Source organism: Notolepis coatsorum (assembly GCF_963971535.1).
Source record: "Notolepis coatsorum genome assembly, chromosome: 12".
NCBI classification, from domain to species: Eukaryota; Metazoa; Chordata; class Actinopteri; order Aulopiformes; family Paralepididae; genus Notolepis; species Notolepis coatsorum.
In genome coordinates this window covers 27173013-27194993 of record NC_140176.1, presented here as the reverse complement: position 1 = coordinate 27194993, position 21981 = coordinate 27173013, and the positions used below count along the sequence as shown (strand labels likewise).

The window sequence follows — 21981 nt, the reverse complement described above, 5'->3', positions numbered from 1 at the left end:
AGTCATCCACTAAACGGGTCTCAATGTAATTTATGAATACATAACTCTCTACCCAGGGGGCCTAGCGTGGCCATGGCCAACCAGGCCCTTTCCATGCTAACCGAGGAGGAAGTGGACGTGTTGCTGAAGAAGCTGGGGGCGTCTCTGAGACCAGACCCTCTGCCCCGAGACCAGAGACGCTGCTGCTTCTGTCACCAGCAGGGAGACGGACTGACTGACGGACCTGCCAGACTACTCAACCTGGACCTAGATCTATGGGTTAGTAGAATACATTCTATATTGTAGTCTAGTGACTGACGGACCTGCCAGGCTACTCAACCTGGATCTAGATATATAAGTATTGAACACATCAACATTTTGTTCAGTAAATGTATTTCCAATGAGCGTATTCAAGTGAAATTTGCACCAGGCGTTTGTATTAACTCAAGAAATCCAGACAAGAAATCTAAACATTAAAGTCCATATGTAAATAAAGTTATGTGTAATAAAGTGGAATGAAACAGGAAAAAAGTATTGGACACACTAAGAAAAAGCAGTACACCACAGTAGGGCTGTCTTAAATACTTCGAAGATTCGTTCGATGGGCATGGGATTCGAATATGAAAATAAAATGCGATTATTAAAGAAATATGTATATGATTTATTTTTTTTGCAAAATCAACTCTGCCTCTCTTTGTTAACTACAACAAGCAATGCTGTTTGTTATTTAAGATGAGGTCGGACTCTGCACTGACAGATTTGTGTTCATTGTGCTGCTTTTATAAAGCCTCAAATGACTGCTTACAATATTTCATGAAAGCAAAGTGTTTTGTTTGTCTAAGATTTAAAAATGTTTAAACTTTACAGCACTGACAAGTCCCACAACATAAACATTTTTAAATTAAAATTAAAAATTAAAATTATAAAAAATTATTGTATCTCGAAGCTTCGAATTAAAATCGAATCTCGTCCCCGAAGCTTTGAATTCCAAAAAAAAATTCTAAGGTCAGCCCTACACCACAGCAAGGAAAGGCAAGGAACTAGCTGAAAACCAAAACGAATTAGGAGGCAACTACCTCCTATCTGCTAATAATGTCAACTGGGTTAGAATATATTGATGGGCTATAAAAATGTTTTTTTTGTTACCAAGGTGTTACACAAGAAACATCAAATGATGGGTAAAAGGCAGCAAAGAGCTCTCAAGACCTTCACAAACAGATTGTTCCAAATCATGAAAATAGAATTGGCTAAAGACGTATTTCACAACTTCAGAATCTTCCAGTAAGCACCATTATCCATAAGTGGAAGCAACATCACTCCATCATCAACCGGCCATGCACAGGTGCTCCTCGCAACATTTCTGATCAGGGAGTCAGAAGGATGCTTAGAAGAGTAGCCAGAGAGCCATGGACCACTAGGAAAGAGCTCCAGAAATACTTGGAGGCAGCAGGTACAACTGTGACAGAAAGGACCATAGGCAATGCACTCCACCGCCATGGCCTCTCAGCCCGCAAGACTCCACTACTGAAAGAAATACATGTTGAAGCTTGTTTAAAGTTTGCCTAACAACATTTGGACAAGCCAGTGAATTACTGGGAGCATGTACTCTGGTCAGATGAGACCAAAATGTTACTTTTTGGCTGTCTCACAACACCATGTTTGGAGGAGAAATGGCAGTGCACATTACTCGAATAACACTACCAACTACCAGTGAAGTTTGGAGGTGGAAGTATCATGGTGTGGGGCTGCTTCTCCTCTCCTGGTACTGGCAGACTTCATTGAAGGAACAATGAATGGAGCCATGTACAGAGAGATTCTTGAGATGAACCTGCTGCCATCCACCAGGATGCTGAGGATGACACGTGGGTGGACCTTCCACCATGACAACAATCCAAAACATACAGCAAAGGAAACTTGCAGTTGATTTCAGAGAAAGAAAATCAACTTGTTGGAATGGCCCAGTCAATCACCTGACTTAAACCCAATTGAACATTTGTGGAAGCATCTGAAGATCCAGATTCACAAGAGGCCCCTCCGCAATCTTCAAGATTTAAAGACAATCTGTGTAGAGGAATGGGCCAAAATCACACCTGAATACTGCGGGTGATTAGTTACATCATACAGAAAGCATCCTTGGAGCTGTCATTACAAACAAAGGCTTCTCCACTAAGTATTGAATTAATTTCAGTTAGTGTGTTCAATACTTTTTGTCATGTCATTCCACTTTATTACACATACCGGTAACTTTATTTATGTATGGACTTTAATGTTTAGATTTTGTCTGGATTCCCTGAGTTAATAATGAATAATAATAATAATAATAATAATAATAATAATAATAATAATAATAATAATAATAATAATAATAATAATAATAATAATAATTATTATTATTATTATTATTATAATAATAATAATAATAATAATAATAATAATAATATTAATAATGGATTGGATTTATATAGTGCTCTTCTCTGACTCAGAGCGCTTCACAGAGTCCATTATTCGTTCATACACAGTCATACCGGTGGTGGTAAGCTACAATTGCAGCCAGAGCTGCCCTGAGGCAAACTCACGCAAGCGTGGCGAATAATCATCGCCAAAGGCCCCTCCGACCACCACCAACATTCATTCACATGCATACACATTCATACGAGGCAAGTAGGTTAAGTGTCTTGCCCAAGGACACAACGGCAATGGGATGGACATGGGCTTGAGCGGGATTCGAACCACCAACCCTTCGATCATTGGACGCCCCGCTCTACCCCTGAGCCATAGCCGCCCCAATAATACCAAAGTCTGGTGAAAATTTCACTTGAATGGCCACATTGGAAATATATTTACGGGACAAAATGCTGATGTGTTCAATACTTATTTCCCCCATTGTAGGTTAGTAGAATATACTATTGTATTGTCTGCTGTAGTCTTTTCTATTCTACTGTAGTGTGCCAGACCACTGAACCTGGACCTAGATGTATGGTTTAGTAGAATACACTATTCTCTACTTTTTGGTAGTCTAGTTACTGACTGACATACCTGCCAGGCTACTGAACCTGGACAGATCAGTAAAATAGACTGTTCTATTCTATTCTCTACTATAATCTTTTTCCCCCACATGATGTCATAATGTCCCTTTACAGTCACGTTGTCTCCCTCCTAGTAATCATTCTGTTTAATGAAATGTCTCCAGTGAAAACAAGCCTCTGTAGCCTACTAACAGACAGATCTAGACCTGATTCTGAACTGGGGGTCAGGTGTTCTTGAGGGTGGTCCGGGGTGTTCCAGGGGGTCCCCAGAAAAAGAAGACAGACAGCTCAATGAGAGAATATATACAGTAACAGTGACTATTTTTTATCCTAGTTTCACTTTCTTCCACTCAGCTAAAGGATTTTGTAATCATATCCAACAACAGAAATCCTTTCGGATGGGGGTCCCTGAGACAAAATAAAATGAAGTCCAAGTGAGGCCTGTGTATCAGTCTGAGGGTCTTTGATGTGAAAAGGGTTGAGAACCACTGAACTGAATCTGAACCTAGATTTACGTTTAGTAGAAGTATGATGTCCAGACAGTAGCTCTGATTAATGTAAAACAATTCTCTCTGTCTCTTTTTTTCTTTCCCTATTCAACTATTTATTTCACTCTCTGTCTCTTTCTCTCTCTATCCCCCCCCCCAGGTCCATCTGAACTGTGCATTGTGGTCCAGTGAGGTATATGAAACCCAGGCAGGAGCTCTGATCAACGTGGAGCTGGCCCTGAGGAGAGGCCTGTCGGTCTGCTGTGTCTACTGCCAGCAGACCGGAGCGACCAGCAGCTGCCATCGGCTGAGATGCACCAACGCTTACCACTTCACCTGCGCCCTGGCGGCCCACTGTACCTTCTTCAAGGTATGAGCAATGTAGTCTGACCCTGACCTTTAACCCTGAACCTGACCATGACCCTAACCCTGACCCTAACGCTGACCCTAATCCTGACACCAAGTGTGGTCCTCTCCTCCATCTCCCAGGATAAGACCATGGTCTGCCAACTCCATAAACCCAGATTGGGGCCTCCTAATGGGGATAAACAGGCGTCTCCGGGCTCTGCCTCCCCCTCCTCCACCCCGAGCCCCAGCCCCAACCCCTACGACTCTGAGCTGCGCTGTTTCTCAGTCTTCCGCCGAGTGTTCGTGCAGAGGGACGAGGCGCGGCAGATAGCGTCCATCGTGCAGCGCGGAGAGCGGCAGCATACTTTCAGGGTGGGCAGCCTGGTGTTCAGAGCAGTGGGACGGCTGCTTCCGCAGCAGATGGCAGCCTTCCATAACCACACCGCCATCTTCCCCGTCGGTTACCAGGCCAACCGTCTCTACTGGAGCATGCGCCATGGCAACAGGTATGTGATCCGCAGAAACCAGTTTTTAAATGTTTCACCCACACACCAAAACATGAAGGGAATACGGTTGGGAGGGGGGCTGTGTTCATTTTGTCAGCTATTTTTTATTTTAGTTTGTCATGTGTCAAATGCTCTTTTTCGTTTTCATCATATTTAGTCACCTTTTATCTAAGTTTTAGTCAACTACAGGTCTGATCATTTTTGTCTTAGTCTTTTTTGTTTAGTCTCGATTTAATCTTTTTTGTTTAGTCTCGCCACTCAGTTACAGCCTCATAAGTTGGCGTGAGCTTTTTATAAACAAAAACAAGCTAACGTTAGTGCTAGCTGATTAGACTTATGCAAGCTATTTAACTCATTGGACGCCAACCACGAGTATAGTCGGGTTAACTCGCCATCGCTTGAGCGCCAATCACGAGTATAGTCGGGTTTTAATCGTTATTTCTTTTATTAGCGATATCCATTCATTTTCATCCATCCAACCTGATGTTATCGTTGGGAATGGGTCTTAGCTCCGGTCCAGGTTTTCCTTCTCGGGCATGCAGTATCGTTATACCACATTGACTGGGGACACTGAGCAGCGTGGATTATGTGTTTTGGATATATAACGTTGGATCAATAAACGCGCCGACCAATGCACGGATAAGCGATTTTTCAGCCCGCTTCTGTATCGTGCATGAGGACACATATACTATCGATAATCTAGCGTTTATTTGAAAACGATTAATAAATCAGCCGAAAAATGACAACGTGTTTTGTTTATTCCACTAAAGGGCTATGATCGCGTCTTTTTCTGGAATTACTAGAAATCACCAAAACTATACTCGTATTCAAAACAGTATAAAACGGAAATGTACCGATGAAAAAACAATCCGTTTTGTACATGTTGACTGCAAGCAACTCATTGATAAGCGACGGGTGTATTAGACCCATAGCCATAATTTAAGATGTATTTTAAGCACTCGCAAATATCCCTGTCCTCCCATTGATTAAAGCGCTGGCCATCTAGACCTAATTCAGTCATATAGCTCCGGCGCTGAATGAGTTAATGTGTTCTATGTTATTATTGATGCTGACGTTATTAGGTGGAGGTGCCCGCCCTCTTGGGGTTTGGTTTTGGGGAAATGCTGCACTAATAATAACATGAATTATTCTAAAAGTTATAATTATTTTATCTCGTCTTAAAATTAAGAGAGATTTTGGCAAGATTTTATTTTGTAAACTACATTTTGTCTTGTCGTTTGTAGTCAACGGCATTGCATGAATTCTTTTGTCACGTTAGTGTCACATGATCTCCATTAACGTGACGTCTCGTCTCGTTGTCGTCGGGGGGGAAAAGCTTTGTTGACGACCATATTTAGTCATCATTTTCGTTGACTAAATTAACACTATGGTCTCCAAAAACGCTGTACCACGTCATTCCTCGCCATGCTCATTCTGCCAAAGATGCCGTACCACGTCTTGATATCAATATTTCAAAAATCTGTGATCGAAATCATATTTCTCCCCCGGAGACTTGAGATCTACTGTTGGTCCCCTCTCAACTCTCCAACGGTTCAAGAGCGCCATCTGGTGGCCGATCGGCGGATCGCCCAGAGCGGAAACAGGAAATGGAAGCTGGTGCTCATTCCAATTCGGTCCGATCACTCGCTAATAGTCCCAGGACTCGAGCTAGACACAACGGATAGCAATCCGTTACCAATAACTCGATAAACAACATGATTTGGACGTATATACTATTATACAACCTGGAAATGGATCGCTTATTTCTACATCCCATAATAGGAATATTTCTGCTCCACGCTCATCGCCCAACGCTATGAGGAAGCTACGGTAAGATTCAGCGTTCTTCGGGAGCTCCAGTAGCTCACCGCGTATCTCGGCGCTATTTCGGCGTCGGGGACAACCGTGCGCGTCACAGATCTGGGGTACACGAGTTCGACTCCCGGACTCGCCGTATTTTCTCAGAGTGTCTTCCCCTGATCTATATCCCATTCAACCTGTTTCTGTCGGTCATGCCTGACCAGAAAAAGCGATAAACGCTAAAAAATGAAGTAAAAAAAAAAAAAAAAAAAAAAAGATTCAGCGTTCTTTTTTAACGTGTTCGATATAAACTGCTCTGATGATCATATCACCCACACTAGATGAATCATCTAACGTTGGCCACGGAATTATAAACGACCCCCCCCCCATCCGGTCAACATCAGATGATCAGTAGTAACTTCTAGAAGCACGTCCATTTGAAATTTTTTATCTCGCGCAGATTGCTATCAAACTGTATTTGATCATCAATATAATGCATTTAGGTCTATAAATCACGTTCTGGAGAAAGCTGCAGAAAACGATAAAAACATACTTATACTTTAGACCGTATTTTAGTATGAATATGTGAATGAAAAAGTATAACGTTGCTACACCCTGAACAATAGATACTTGATGTTGAATGGGCCATAGTAATGTCAATTTAGCAATACAATTTAAAAAGTTATAGCCCTGCAAAGAAGGGGAACTTCTCCATAGACAAATAGAGCTGGCGGAGGATGGTATATTAAGAATATAAGCCTGGCGACCAAAGTGTTAACACTGGAGGAGGGGAAAGTGTCCGTTGTGATAACATTTCAGTCAAGTGGTGAAAAAATTATAATAATAATAATAATTTCAGTCAAGTTTTCAACTTAAGTAGGTATACATGAATAACAGTTATACAGATGGAGCAGACAGATCTGTTGACCATTCTACCATCGGCAATAGGCGGCGCCAACACAGTTGATTTTAATGTGAAGTGCTGTTCTGTTATCTGCCACCAGGAGGTGCAAAGCCTGACAGAATGCCGTGGTGTTCCAGAATTATAGCGCTGATGGGACAGCCACAGCATGTTCAGAAATAGGTCTCGAAAGCCATAGCACACAAAATATTTATATCAATTTGACATGCATAACTTATGATGATGAAGTTAAGACAAGCTTTCTCTAGGCTTTTGAAAATGTAGGGGAACTGCAGAGATAAATCGCTGATCAAAGCACAACTTTCCCAAAATTATGTATATGATGATAATATATTGTGAGATTCAAGGCACAGAAAACAAACGTTTGCGTCAGAGGAGTGGTCCTCTGGGAATAGAATTTTATTTTACAACCATACTAATTAAAAGTATTTAAACTCAGGAAACCATATTTACACCATGAAAACTCTCTGCTAGAATAATCTACACACAATTACTGGACTGACAATGATGACTATGTCCCTCTCTCTATCCTTCTTCCTTCTCTCCATCCCTCCTCCCTCTCCTCATCCTTCTCTCCATCCTCTCCATCCCTTTCTATCCCTCATCCCTCTCCATCCATTTCCCTCTTCATCTCTCATCCTTCCTCCCTCTCCATCCCTCCTCCCTCTCTTCATGATCTTTCTTCCATCTCTTCATTCTTTTCTCCATCCCTCCTCCCTCTCTTCATCCAACCCCCTCTCCTTCCATCCCTTATCCCTCCCTTATTCACTCTTCCATCTCACTTCACTTTTCCTACCCCCTGCCCAGGCGGTGTAAGTACCTTTGTTCCATTGAGGAGAGGGAAGGATACCCTGTCTTCAGAGTGAAGGTTGTGGAGAAGGGCTACGATGACCTCATCCTGACAGGAACCTCGCCTAAAGGTAAAATCCCTCATGTCCTCGAGGTAAAACCTCACATCCTAAAGTTAATCTCTTAACCTCTTAATCCCAATGGGTCCGGTACCGGACCCACAATGACATCATGCCATCAAAATATACACTGACTGCTGTTTTGACAGGATTATGGTCTTTACTCTTGGATACATTTGATAAAAAAAAACACAACATACAGTCCTAGAGAGATTGATTTATTACGTGATGTCATTTGCGGTCCGCCGATGGACCGCTCGGGCTAAAGAGGTTAATACAGACTGTATTGATCTATTTGTAAAGTTAAAACCAATCACATCCTAAAATGTAAATCCCTCACATCCTAAAGTTAAAACCCCTCATGTCCTAAAGGTAAAACCTCATGTCCTAAAGGTAAAACCTCATGTCCTAAAGTTAAAACCCCTCATGTCCTAAAGGTAAAACCCCATGTCCTAAAGGTAAAACCTCATGTCCTGAAGGTAAAACCTCATGTCCTAAAGTTAAAACCCCTCGTGTCCTAAAGTTAAAACCCCTTGTGTCGTAAAGGTAAAACCTCATGTCCTAAAGTTAAAACCCCTCATGTCCTAAAGGTAAAACCCCTCATGTCCTAAAGGTAAAACCTCATGTCCTGAAGGTAAAACCCCTCCCCCCTCTCTTTCTGTGTATGTCTGTCTCTCTCTGTCCTCTGCCGGTCTTTCTTTGTCTTTCCCCCTGTCTCTCTCTCCTCTCCCCATGCCCCTCTCTCGCTTTCTCTGTCTCTCTCTTCTCTCCGTCTCTCTCTCGGTCTCTGTCTCTCTCTCTAGCTGTCTGGGACCAGGTTTTGGAGCCAGTCTCCGTTCTTCGTAGTGACTCAGGGACGCTGAAGCTGTTCCCAGTCTACCTGAAGGGAGAGGATCTGTTTGGTCTGACCACCTCTGCTGTCATTAGGATCATAGAGTCGGTATGTAGATACACACACACATTCCATACACACACACACACACAGGGACTCGCACGTGTTAACTTCAGATATCACAAACTGCTATTGCCCAACTGAATTAATCATTACTGTCTCTCTCTTTCTCTTTCTCTCTCTCTATAGCTCCCAGGAGTAGAGTCATGTGAACACTATACTTTCCGTTATGGCAGAAACCCTCTGATGGAATGGCCTCTGGCCTTCAACCCCACTGGCTCTGCCAGATCTGAACCCAAAGCCTGCCAGGTCAAGAGGTAAATACACCAGAATACAATATATCTGAACCCAAAATACATCACAATACAACATATCTGAACCCACAATACATCACAATACAACATATCTGAACCCACAATACATCACAATACAACATATCTGAACCCACAATACATCACCATACAACATATCTGAACCCACAATACAACATATCTGAACCCACAATACACCACAATACAACATATCTGAACCCACAATACACCACAATACAACATATCTGAACCCACAATACAACATATCTGAACCCAAAATACACCACAATACAACATATCTGAACCCAAAATACACCACAATACAACATATCTGAACCCAAAATACACCACAATACAACATATCTACAAAATACACCACAATACAACATATCTACAAAATACACCACAATACAACATATCTACAAAATACACCACAATACAGCATATCTACAAAATACACCACAATACAATATATCTGAACCCAAAATACACCCCAATACAATAGAACTGAATCCAAAATCTTTTTCTTCCCCCTACTTTTCCCTCTCTCCTGTTTTCCTCTCCCCTCCTCCCTCTCTGTCTCTCTCTCCCCCTCTCACTCTCTTCCTCTTTTTCTCCCTTCCTCTTTGTCTCCAGAACCAACCTATTGACCAGTATAGCTCCTAGGTGCCAGGGTTCTGTTGGAGCGATTGTAGGCCTGGTACCAGGAGTGATATCTCTATCGCCAGGCGAGTCAGTGGCAGGGGCCCATCAGGGCCGTCATTCCAAGTCCTCCCAGTATCGACGCATGACGGCTGAGTGGAAGAGTAATGTCTACTTGGCTCGCTCACGCATACAGGTATATACACACACACACACACAAACAAATACAGGTATATATACACACACACTAGGGCTGTACCGAATAGTTCGAAGCTTCGTTCATAATGTTGACATTCGAATTCTAAATCAACATTTGAATATTTTTTTATTTTTTTTAAGAGTAGGGTTCAGCTCACTGAAGAGACAACAACATGAACAAGCATGCTGTGAAGACCCGCCCTACTCTGCCTCTGATTCGCAGACGGGGTGGGGGAATGTGATTGGACCAAAGCAGAGTTGACAGTGCAGACGGACATGCAAAGACGCTGCTTGCAGTAGAGTAGAGAGCGGAGAATTTTGACTTGTTACATTTGTGGCGATGTCTCGCAGATAATACAGATAATACATATGAAAAGTATAATTAGCTCAGAGTCCAGAGACAGTTGTGGTTCAGTCCGGATCTGGACCAGAGCCCGGACTTTGAGAATGCCTGTGTTAGACCTACAGTATATAATACTGCCAGCTGCTATAACAAAACCAAAAACCTTTTGTATTTGTTAGTTAAGTTTAGATCTGTATTTATTATTTCTTATTGTTTTGTCATTATTATTATTAGTATTGTTGTTACTGTTGATGTTTATTGTGTAGCTGGTTGTTGTTGTTGAAAATAAAAAAATGTCATTCAAAAAAATAATAACAACCAAAAACGATCGGTATCGACAGTGTATTGGCCCATATGGCTCATAGACAATCGGTATCGGTGGCAAAAAAACATGATCGGGGCATCCCTACACGCAATTGTCATTTCATTATAGACACAGACAGTGCGGACCTTCAATGACGCTCAATTGTCATTTCATAAGACAGACCAGCGCGAGCAATGGGTCCAATGTGTCTAACATGCTTGGCATCCTCACCATTCCTGTGTCCACATCACGGTAAAACCTTAACGCTAGCTAAGATAACTAGTGTTAGCCGCTAACCCTGGAAACGCTCACAGCGGAGTGACTCCACAACACCAGTTCTATTCGTGAGAAAAGGGGGGGGGGGGGGGTTATATAATAATAATGCAGGACCTCTTTAGGGGGGTCTTTATAGATATAGATAGTCTTTATAGATATATTGATGAGGCTTGGCAACCGAGGTTCAAAGATAACTTCACATTTATTGGCTGTTCGTTTATATATATCGCCTTATGCATCGGTCCAGGTACTCCACAACTCAGTGTGTTGACTTCCTAGTGTGACATCACTCAGCTACGGCAACCAAGAGACTCAGACCTAATACATCTCTAAGTTCAATGATTTAAAGTAGCCAAACGTTACACTATAAATACTGGATAGTTGATAATATAAACATTTATTTTCATTATCTGAAATATTCTAAAATCATTAAGTCTACTATCTCCCTTTGTGTGTGTGTGTGTGTGTGTGTGTGTGTGTGTGTGTGTGTGTGTGTGTGTGTGTGTGTGTGTGTGTGTGTGTGTGTGTGTGTGTGTGTGTGTGTGTGTGTGTGTGTGTGTGTGTGTGTGTGTGTGTGTGTGTGTGTGTGTGTGTGTGTGTGTGTGTGTGTGTGTGTGTGTGTGCTCGCACATCCCATCTCTGGTCTTTGGAAAGACCAGATGAGGTCAGAGGAGTTTGATAGTATTTACTGAGGATGGCCAGATAATGTTGATATTTAAACTTAAAAAATAATAATACATAGGGCGGCTGGGTGGCGCAGCGGACAATGCGCTCGTCACCAGCGCACGAGACACTGGTATCGAATCCAGCTGTCAGCGTTGCTTCCGGCACCGGTGGGTCTGGGTCGTTGTGGACAGCGACTCCTACAGTTCGATCGGGGCGCCTGCACAACGAGGGAAGGATCTAAGAGAGGTAGTGTGACCTTCCACACGTTACACTCAGTGAGAGTCCGCGCTGCCAGGTGAAAAGAAGTGGTGGGCTGGGTACACATGTGACGGATGAAGCATGTGATAGTCTCCGCCCTCCCAGACCGACGGTAGGGGGTAGAGTGCACAGCGACCAGGAAGGGGATTGGGAATTGGCATAACGATTAACATTGGGAGGGGAGAAAAACGGAAAAAGAAGGGGGAAAAAGATAATAATTTTTTTTTTTTATAATAATACATAATACATGTATACATGATCATGCAACATTAAAAAAATAATTGTAGGAACGGTTTGGGAAAGGGAGGTAGGGGGGGGTTTAGTTTGTGTGGTGTGATAACTGTTGAAATTGAGAAGTTTAGATTTAGTTTAGTTTTACAATGTATTTTTAAAATGAAAGTACCGAAAAAAGGTACAGTCAGTTACCGGTATTGATTCCCAGGTACCGGTATCGGTTCAAATGTGAATGGTACCCAACCCTAGTGTGTGTGTGTGCCTGTGCATACTAAGGTTCACACATTAGCAATAGCACATACCACCAAAATCAAACATTGGCCCATGCCTACTAGACGCAAAGGATATCGGATGTCCAGCTGCTTTTGTATGTTATACCAGCTTACGTATCACGATACCGATTCTTAAACAATACCACGGCAAAAACCTAAAATATCAGGAAAAAGTAATGGAATATATTATTAGATGACAGAACATGGAAAATTCTGTATACAATTCTTTAATTCATTATAACTGTCGCACTGTAGAGCCCTGCTCTTAACAATGCATGCAGCTCTACTTTACCCACATTGCAACACACCTAACCCCTCCCCCACCGAACACCTTCTCCAGGTGAGCTGCAGGAGAGCTTTGTTATTATGATGTGGTGATGTGAGAGACAGTTTACAGGTCTGAATTACTGTATGTGAACCCTTGGGATCCAGCAGCTGCTGGAAACTGTACTAAACCCACTAACTCAACTTTCACAGAGTTGAGTATTATCCTCTCGCATGTGCTTTGATGGATTTTGGTTTGTCTGGTTTATTGAACTCCCTCAATTAACTGATATTTTAGGTATTCCTCACATGGAGAGCTCACTACAAGTAGTTTAGGTCCCAGTGTTATCTTAGACCATCTAAAATGCTACCAGTTTATAGGTGTGCACCCTTGGTCGCGCTACTGAAACAGTAAGGGAAAGATTAATAATGGTGAGGTTTTCGACGTACTCAGAACAAACAGAAGGGAGTGTTTGGTGTGTGTATGTGTGTGCATGTCCATGTGTGCGCTGCCCGGAGAATAATGTGGTGTGTGTGTGTTGCTTGCTCATAACGGAGCGACTCCCAATACTGAGTGCGGGCAGTGCACACACACACACACACACACACACACACACCACAGTATTCTCCAGAGCAGCCCCTACACAGAGTTTGACCTATTTCTGAATATATTTTGGCATTTTCTGACGAATCGTGAGCTCCTTAACCCATTTAGACTTAAAACGCCTGCTAATAATAATGCATTATAGGAGGTGTAGTCTGACGTCACTTTAGTTTCCTGCACGGTCCACCCGTATAGGGGTTTATGATTGGGAAAATGTATTATTGGCTATTGTAATAATTCTGCCTCATGAACATTGGCAAGCTTTCCATTTTTGCACAAAATGAGTTCCCTTCTAAAACTACACTTACCAGTAGAACGCCTGTCATTCAGTGCTGTCGCCTAATACAGCCAGGAGTCTACACTGGTGACGTCAGTCAGCAGCGCCAAAGTGAAGTGTAGTTCCTCAGTGAACGAAAACGTAAACATTGTTATTTAGCTACTTTTACAATTAATTGCGAATCTTTCATGTTGAGCTATAGATTGTGGATGAATACACACAGAAAGGTACACCATGCCAATGTTCATGCTTTACCAGTATTTGTGCATTGCCATTTCAAGGAGGGTGGACCGCGCGGGAAACACCAATGACGTAACCACTACACCTCCCTATATAGTCTGCATATACACACAAACAAATGTGTTTCCCGGTTTCAATGGGTTAACAACCCGACCTAGACCGTGCCGCGTCACATATGGTTCGCATGCAGACCACTGTTTCTGTCTCTCGCCATGTTCGTCAGCAGACCTCAAGCAGGTCCTCACTGCTGGTCATGGCGATAGAGAGTTGAGCCCTGTCCCAGGAAGCCCTGTCCCAAGCACACGGTCAGCGCATGTGAACCTCCTGTTCAGAGGCTAATGGCATCACCCCTCTGTTTGTAACACCATTCAGAACGTGCCTCCTCCACTTCCACTGTTCACGCAGCTCCATTTAGATGTTGTTGAGTTGAAACCCTCTGTACTGTCGCAGTGTAACCATGGAAACTAAATCTGATGTAACTGTGTTTGTGATGTGTCTGTAGGGTCTGGGTCTCTATGCAGCCAAAGACATAGAGAAGTGCACCATGGTGATAGAATACATTGGGACCATCATCAGGAGTGAAGTGGCCAATCGCAAGGAGAGACTCTATGAAGCCCAGGTAAACACCTAACCTTAACCACAAGGAGAGACTCTATGAAGCGCAGGTAAACACCTAACCTTAACCACAAGGAGAGACTATGAAGCGCAGGTAAACACCTAACCTTAACCACAAGGAGAGACTATGAAGCGCAGGTAAACACCTAACCTTAACCACAAGGAGAGACTCTATGAAGCCCAGGTAAACACCTAACCTTAACCACAAGGAGAGACTCTACGAAGCGCAGGTAAACACCTAACCTTAACCACAAGGAGATACTCTATGAAGCGCAGGTAAACACCTAACCTTAACCACAAGGAGAGACTATGAAGCGCAGGTAAACACCTAACCTTAACCACAAGGAGAGACTATGAAGCGCAGGTAAACACCTAACCTTAACCACAAGGAGAGACTCTATGAAGCCCAGGTAAATACCTAACCTTAACCACAAGCTGAGACTCTATGAAGCGCAGGTAAACACCTAACCTTAACCACAAGGAGAGACTCTACGAAGCGCAGGTAAACACCTAACCTTAACCACAAGGAGAGACTCTATGAAGCGCAGGTAAACACATAACCTTAACCACAAGGAGAGACTCTACGAAGCACAGGTAAACATCTAACCTTAACCACAAGGAGATACTCTATGAAGCCCAGGTAAACACCTAACCTTAACCACAAGGAGAGACTCTACGAAGTGCAGGTAAACACCTAACCTTAACCACAAGGAGAGACTCTATGAAGCGCAGGTAAACACCTAACCTTAACCACAAGGAGAGACTCTACGAAGCGCAGGTAAACACCTAACCTTAACCACAAGGAGAGACTATGAAGCGCAGGTAAACACCTAACCTTAACCACAAGGAGAGACTCTATGAAGCCCATGGAAATATGACTTGTCACCCTGTCTGTCATCTCTCTCTATATCCTCCTCCTTCTCTCCATCTCTATATCATCCTCTTTCTCTTCGTGTGTGCGTGTGCGTGTGTGTGTGTGTGTGTGTGTGTTGTAGAATCGTGGAGTGTATATGTTCCGCATTGACAACGACTACGTGATCGACGCCACCATCACGGGAGGCCCTGCTAGGTGAGACTGGACATCTGAATGTTACAAATGTTTTTGAAACTATGGTTTGGGATCTGATATGGGTCACTCCCATATCAGATGACTCCCACATGACTGTTAACACATTGGGTGCCAAAAACGCTTTCCAGCGGCATTGCCCGCCATGCGTTGACCGCCAACCTCGCTGTACAGCGTTTTTTAGATCAATATTTAATTTTTTCGCCATGGCATTCATAATCCATCCACCCAACCCCCGGTGCCCTAGCGGGACCCTAGATGGGACTGCAACGGCTCAATACCGCCGCCTGGTGGATGGTCGGGCGAGTTACACTCTCGCCAAAACCGGATGTTTTCATCGGTGCGTCAAGGAAATTCCTCCGGCAGTCACATCTCGCTACGGGACTCCTGACGGACACTATAGTACATATGGATCGCTGCCATAACGCAATAATCGATATGATTTTGGCGTTTATTGCACCATACAAACCGGAAATGGATCTAGGTGATCAGCGTTGAATAATTGGGATCTTTCTCCTCCAGTATCATTGGCGCACGGTAAGAGAACAGTAATGTTATTTTCAACCCGATTGTGCATTTCCTTGTTTGCAAACAGTCTGATCAATATATACACCCATACTACATAAAGCCGTTACTGATGATCAAGGAATTATAAACGACCCCCCCCCCCTTTCCTCCATGCATGATGAAGCATAATGTATACCGATCATATACATTTGAATTTTTTAATATAGCATGTATGGGAAAGAAACGCCAATCGATAATTATCATGCGTTTGGGCCTATAACTAGCGTTTTTGAAATTACAGCAGAAAAGATTAAAAACATACTTATATTCTCGAAGGTATTAACACAACAATGTATGAATGAAAAAGTATAACGTTCCCACATCCTGAAGTTATAGCCCTGCAAAGAAGGTAAACATCTCCATAGGCTTACAGTGCTGGCAGAGAGTGGTATAAGATGGGCACAACCCCCGGCGGTCAATGTGTTAAGGAAATTAAGTGCAGTGACCGTTCTGAGCATGTCTGTTGGGAACTGGCCGATTGCTTGGCCCCCAGATGTGCTGCTTGCAGCATCACATTCAAAACGTGTAACGCATGGCGATCGTGTGCCCGTTGCTTGGTACCCACAAGTGCTGCTTGCAGCGTTCTCCAGAACCACACATCCAATCAACTTCAATCGACACTGCACTGGGCTCTCAGCAACACACCCACCAAGTGTGAAGTTGATCGGATGAATGGTTCTCGATATGCGAAGGACTGACGGGAACATTATGGCTATTTACACTTTTACTACTACAGCGCCACCTTTTGGCCAAATGGCACCAGAGTTGTCATGTTCACTCAGACATCATATCGTATGTGCAACAAATGTGGTTGCAATAGCACAAAGTGTTCAGGAGATATGTTTTGTAATATAAGCCCTGCCCAGAGCATTTGAGCAAATGTTGAGGGCCAGCTACACCTGTATTCCATATAGGAAACTGTATGGAATATCAAACATCTGGAAAATTTACTTTTTCTGGCTTGATCCAGAGATGCTCTGTAACAAATTTGGTGACGATTGCTCAGAATTTGTAGTAGTGGAAAAAACTGATTTGGCCAAAATTCTAAATGGCTGAAAATCGTATCTAGACGCAAATGGTTGTGGCTTACATGGATCTGGACCCACAGAATCCAGGAAACAAATAATTACAGTTTAAATGTTACAGGCCAAAATGTAAGGTTCGTTGTTATAGCACCACCATCTGACCTAATTACCCTGGGTCTTCAGCAATACACCTGCCAAGCATGAAGTCAATCAGATGAACAGTTCTGGATATATGTGAAGGACAGGACAGACATGCAGAGGTCCCTTCCTTTTATAGTTAAAATGGCATCTTAAAAGTTTCATCTTTAATCTAGTTGGGCCTCCACAGGAACATCACTGCTAGAGAGATGTCACTCTAATATCTCTCTAATGTAAAATATATTGTATATTCTGTATATTTTTACTGTATATTTGATATTAGAATGTAACATAGGACATTTTATATTAGTATATCTTTTATTTGAATGTAACATAGGAAATGTATATGTAGGACCATATTTTATTCTTAGGCTTATTTAAATTTGTATTCTTATTCGTTACTTTTTGTTTTTGTCTACCTAAATGTTTACTGTTTACTGTGAGCGATTTGTAGTGCCAAATTTCCCTCTGGATGAACTAAGTATTTCTATTCTATTCTTGTCTGCAGGTACATCAACCACTCCTGTGGTCCCAACTGCATCACAGAGGTTGTCACCGTGGAGAAGGAGAACAAAATCATCATCAGTTCCTCCAGACGCATCCAGAGAGGAGAGGAGGTAGAGATCAATACCTGTCTATTAACCCTTAGAGACGTCATTGTATACAGTGAGGTCAAGTTTAAAAAAAAGAACCCGGTACTTGGGAATCGTTCCGTTACCCAACAGCACCTTTTTTCTGTACTTTACTGTACCGTATCTGTATCTGTAAAAACTCAAATGTTATTTCAGTTGTAAAAAACTGAGTCCAAACTTTGCAATTTCAACATTGTTACACACAAACTAAAAGCCCTCCTTACCTCCCTCTCCCCTCCCAAACCAGAGGATTTCTCCGCTGTCAGCATTTCCACGTTTAGTTGAACTGTTTTGGGACCAGCTTAGTTACCATCAGCAGTTAACATTATTTTAGATTTTCACCGGGTATACAGGAATGGCGAGGATGCAAAGCATGTTAGACGCAAGTTTTCACTGCACATGGAAACAGCACAATTCGCGAGAGGAGAGGCTGAATAGCTAGGTGTCATAGCTTCTAAAATGTAAGGTCTGCACGGGCATTGGAGGTCCACGCTGGTCTGTGTCTGTTATGAAAGGACAATTGCACGTCATTGGAATTCAGATTATTTTCTACCTGGACCGGTAATCTACCTGCTCTCAAGGTACCGAAATGTGGCACAGAATGATCTAACGCGAATTGGTACTACAGATGTAATTTGGTCAGTACCCTTAAAAGTTCGGTACCCAATCCTAGCTACTATGGGGACTAGGGGTGTAAAGGTACACGTATCCGTACCGAACCGTTTCAGTGTGTACCGTAGTGTACCGAACGAATACAACGGTATATTGTTAACCACTAATGACCGCCCACCGGGGGCTGTTTTTTTCACAATCTAATATAATTATTATAATAAAAAAAATACATGTCGATTATTAATTTCGATATAGAATATTCGTTGACAGCCCTACAAGTACAATTAGTTACTGCACACTACATCACCCCTGAGTGGAACATGGAAAGCCAAACTTTCCCCCACTGTACCGAAAACCCGTACCGAACCTTGACTTCAAAACCGAGGTACGTACCGTACCGTGGTTTTTGTGTACCGTTACACCCCTAGGACTAACGGCATACAATTGGGCTCATTGGATCCACAAGAGTCTCAGATGTCCAGTCATACCCAATGTATGCAATTCCAAGACTGTTTAAGGATCCCGGTATGCAGAAATAGTCAAATACTATTGGAGCGACAGTGGATCAGGAGGTAGAGCGGTCGACTGGTAATCAGAAGGTTCAATTCCAGCTCCTCCCGGCAGTCTGTCCAAGTGTCCTTGAGCAAGACACCTAACCCCTAACTGCTCCTGATGGAGCACCTTGCATGGTTGCCTCTGCCGTTGGTGTGTGAGTGGAATGGATGGGTGAATGAATGTGAGGCGCTTTGGATAAAAACACTATATAAATGCAGTCCATTTACCAAAAACGCCATTTTTAGAATGGGTGAAAATAACACATTTGTACTGCATGCAAAAAAAATTGTTGCAAAATGTCTCTTTTAATAATCCAACCTGTCTTGCCAGGTAATGATATTATTGTTTTATTAATGTGTCCGTCTGTCAGCTGTCCTACGACTACAAGTTTGACCTGGAGGATGACCAAGACAAGATCCCCTGCCACTGTGGAGCGCTCAACTGCCGCAAATGGATGAACTGAGACACACGCACACGCACACACACACACACACAAGCCTAGAGACACTTTCTCACATACACAGACATGCCCAGACACATTCTAGACCCTAGTTCACGTGCTGGACATGCAGCTGTGTTCCTCACGGGGGACCTTCCTGCCCACCTGGAGGCCAACTTCAGGACCCTCGCCGACCGCTCAACTGTTCCACGGGAGAGTGGGGAGGAGTATAACATAAACAAATTAAAATAAAAACATAGAACAACTGTTTTTGTTTATCACTGGTGCAGGGATTCTTCTTTCCCCAATACCCAGAGATGATTCATCAGTGTAAAATGGGCGAGATCCAATTTTGTTTTAGTTACCTTTTCCTTTGTGTTCTGGGTGTTTGATAGGGGAGAATGGGGCGGGACGTTACAGAGGAGAAATAGGGGAGATCGGATTTACTAGGGGAGGACTGGGTTCAATTTAACCAGCTGACCAGTAGGGGGTGCTGCTGGCCACCGCCTTATTTTCTTCATCACAAAGAGGCTGGTCCTCTTTTATGAGATACAGAGGTATATGTACACTTGGACATGTATACAGATATACGCGTACACATATTCACACATGTATGAGGTTTAAAAGTATACAAACATGTAGACACCACTGAACAATGGAATGTACGGAGTAGAAATTCCTTAAAGGGAAAATAATTAACTTGCACTAAAACCAGAAAAAATACAGTTGAAAAATACTTGATTCCATGAGTCAGTTTGTTGTTTTCTTTTTTTGCTTTAGATTTTCTGTAAAATAAGATTTTTTTTTGTATTTATTACCGAATGAAGCTATTTTCTAAATTCCGGCAAGTTTGGTGGCTTAAAGTTTTTGTTTTTGTAAATATCTGTAACATACAAATGAAAAAAACATTTAGAAATAATCGACCAAAAGCTACCTTAATAACATCATCATCTTCTTCATATATCACTGTTGGGTGATTTTTTTTTGTTTTTTGGTTTATTCTGATTCAAAAAATATTTTAAAAGGATGTCATAAAATCATTAAAAGAAATATGACCTGTAAACACGTGTACAGAATGTGTAAAAAATGAAATAATAATAAAAGTTAAAAAAAAAAGTATTTTTGTTGTATTTAGAATGTAGTTGCATTGTCTAAGAATGCCATTTCTGACCACTTGAAGAATAATTCAATTCTTCCAATATTTTAGTTTTGCTTCTGACAAATTTCTCTTGATTCTTTGACTAGCGCAATCAGGCATTGTCGATTATCAATCAAATTATGACGGTGATGATAACCTATATTTTTTATTATTTTCTTTTGTTAACGTGATAAGTGATTTGTCAAAAGTTACAATTGTGTAAAAGATGAATTGGACTGTTTTGAAGAGGAAGAACTAACTGTGAATTTAAATGTAAAATTCTTCCTGAGATTTGGTTACTTCTCACCAGAGTCTTCATCTAATTCCCATGGTAAGACAAACACTTCTCTTAATGGCCTTTGTTGTTCTTTTATCTTTCTGCTGTTTTTTTCTCACTAAAAACCTTCGCTGGAGCCTCCACTGAACCTGGATGTGAGTTTTATTATTTTGTGTGTTGCTTTTGTTTACATTTCTTACTCATAAAGAAACATGCTGTATTAAAAAGAAAGATACTGTCTGTCTGGTTTTTTCTTTATCTGGTATGACATGGCATTTTTGTTCTGGAAATGAAGCCTTGTTTTTGAGTTTTGTGCACATAATCAAAGTTGGTCTGTTGATTCATCCAGTTGTACCTTGGAGACATGAAGACAGCAAGGCCCTTTTCTACTCTGAAAGAATCAAACTGTACATAATTGACCCTTGTGGTTGTAAGGATTATTTTTGTTTGTATCTCAGATATTTTACCCTCTTGTACATTATCCAAGACACTCGTCGATTTGTTTTCTCTTAATTCTGTACAGTTAGCAGCTAATGTTGAAGAGATTAAACTTTCTTTTTTGAAGTATACAGAGTGTGAATTGATAATGTTTCTGTTTTCGAAAAAAAAAGAAAAAGAAAAAAAAAGATTTGTGGAATCGGATTTAGGATAATTTACAAAAAAAATAAAAATATTTTACATCTTGAATGTGTGGCGTCTTTCTTTCATGATTATTGAAAGACACGGGGCGAGACTGCTCCTGCGAGCGAGAAAGCCAGAGAGTGGGAACACAGCACATGTCAATATGAGTTTTTATTTGTCACATACATACCAGGGCATACAGTGAAATGCGGGTGGCCATGCCCGCTTTGATTGTGCAATAATACTAATAATAAAAATAGACATAAATCACGGGTAATAAAAAGACAAAATGGGCATGATAAAATAGACATGCTAAAGTCCTGAGATAGTGCAATACAATTGATTGAAAATTGTATTAACAGATTGCAGAATGGGTACAATACAGTACAGCTCAATACACACATGCAGACCAGAGAAAGACTTTTGTCTTGTTTACATCAGGGTCCCCCATTTTCAATTCATCATAACATAAATTACATACAGGTAGACAGTACTGTTGCATCTAGACATTTATGACATACCAGATCTACAAATATAC

The 21981-nt window shown here is 41.9% G+C and overlaps 1 protein-coding gene across 1 annotated transcript in view; it reads left to right on the top strand.

Annotated features, from left to right (window-relative positions):
• LOC311237806 (histone-lysine N-methyltransferase 2C-like) overlaps positions 1 to 21509 on the top strand; it is a 159001-nt gene extending 137492 nt beyond the window's left edge. Inside the window, 11 exon segments of the mRNA XM_084325783.1 lie at positions 57 to 258; positions 3654 to 3863; positions 3983 to 4347; positions 7877 to 7989; positions 8781 to 8917; positions 9059 to 9186; positions 9817 to 10018; positions 14261 to 14377; positions 15369 to 15442; positions 17678 to 17786; positions 19339 to 21509. Of these exon segments, the coding sequence (XP_084181909.1) occupies positions 57 to 258; positions 3654 to 3863; positions 3983 to 4347; positions 7877 to 7989; positions 8781 to 8917; positions 9059 to 9186; positions 9817 to 10018; positions 14261 to 14377; positions 15369 to 15442; positions 17678 to 17786; positions 19339 to 19431 (1750 nt within the window). The 3' untranslated portion in view covers positions 19432 to 21509.
• Positions 21510 to 21981: the final 472 nt, after the last annotated feature.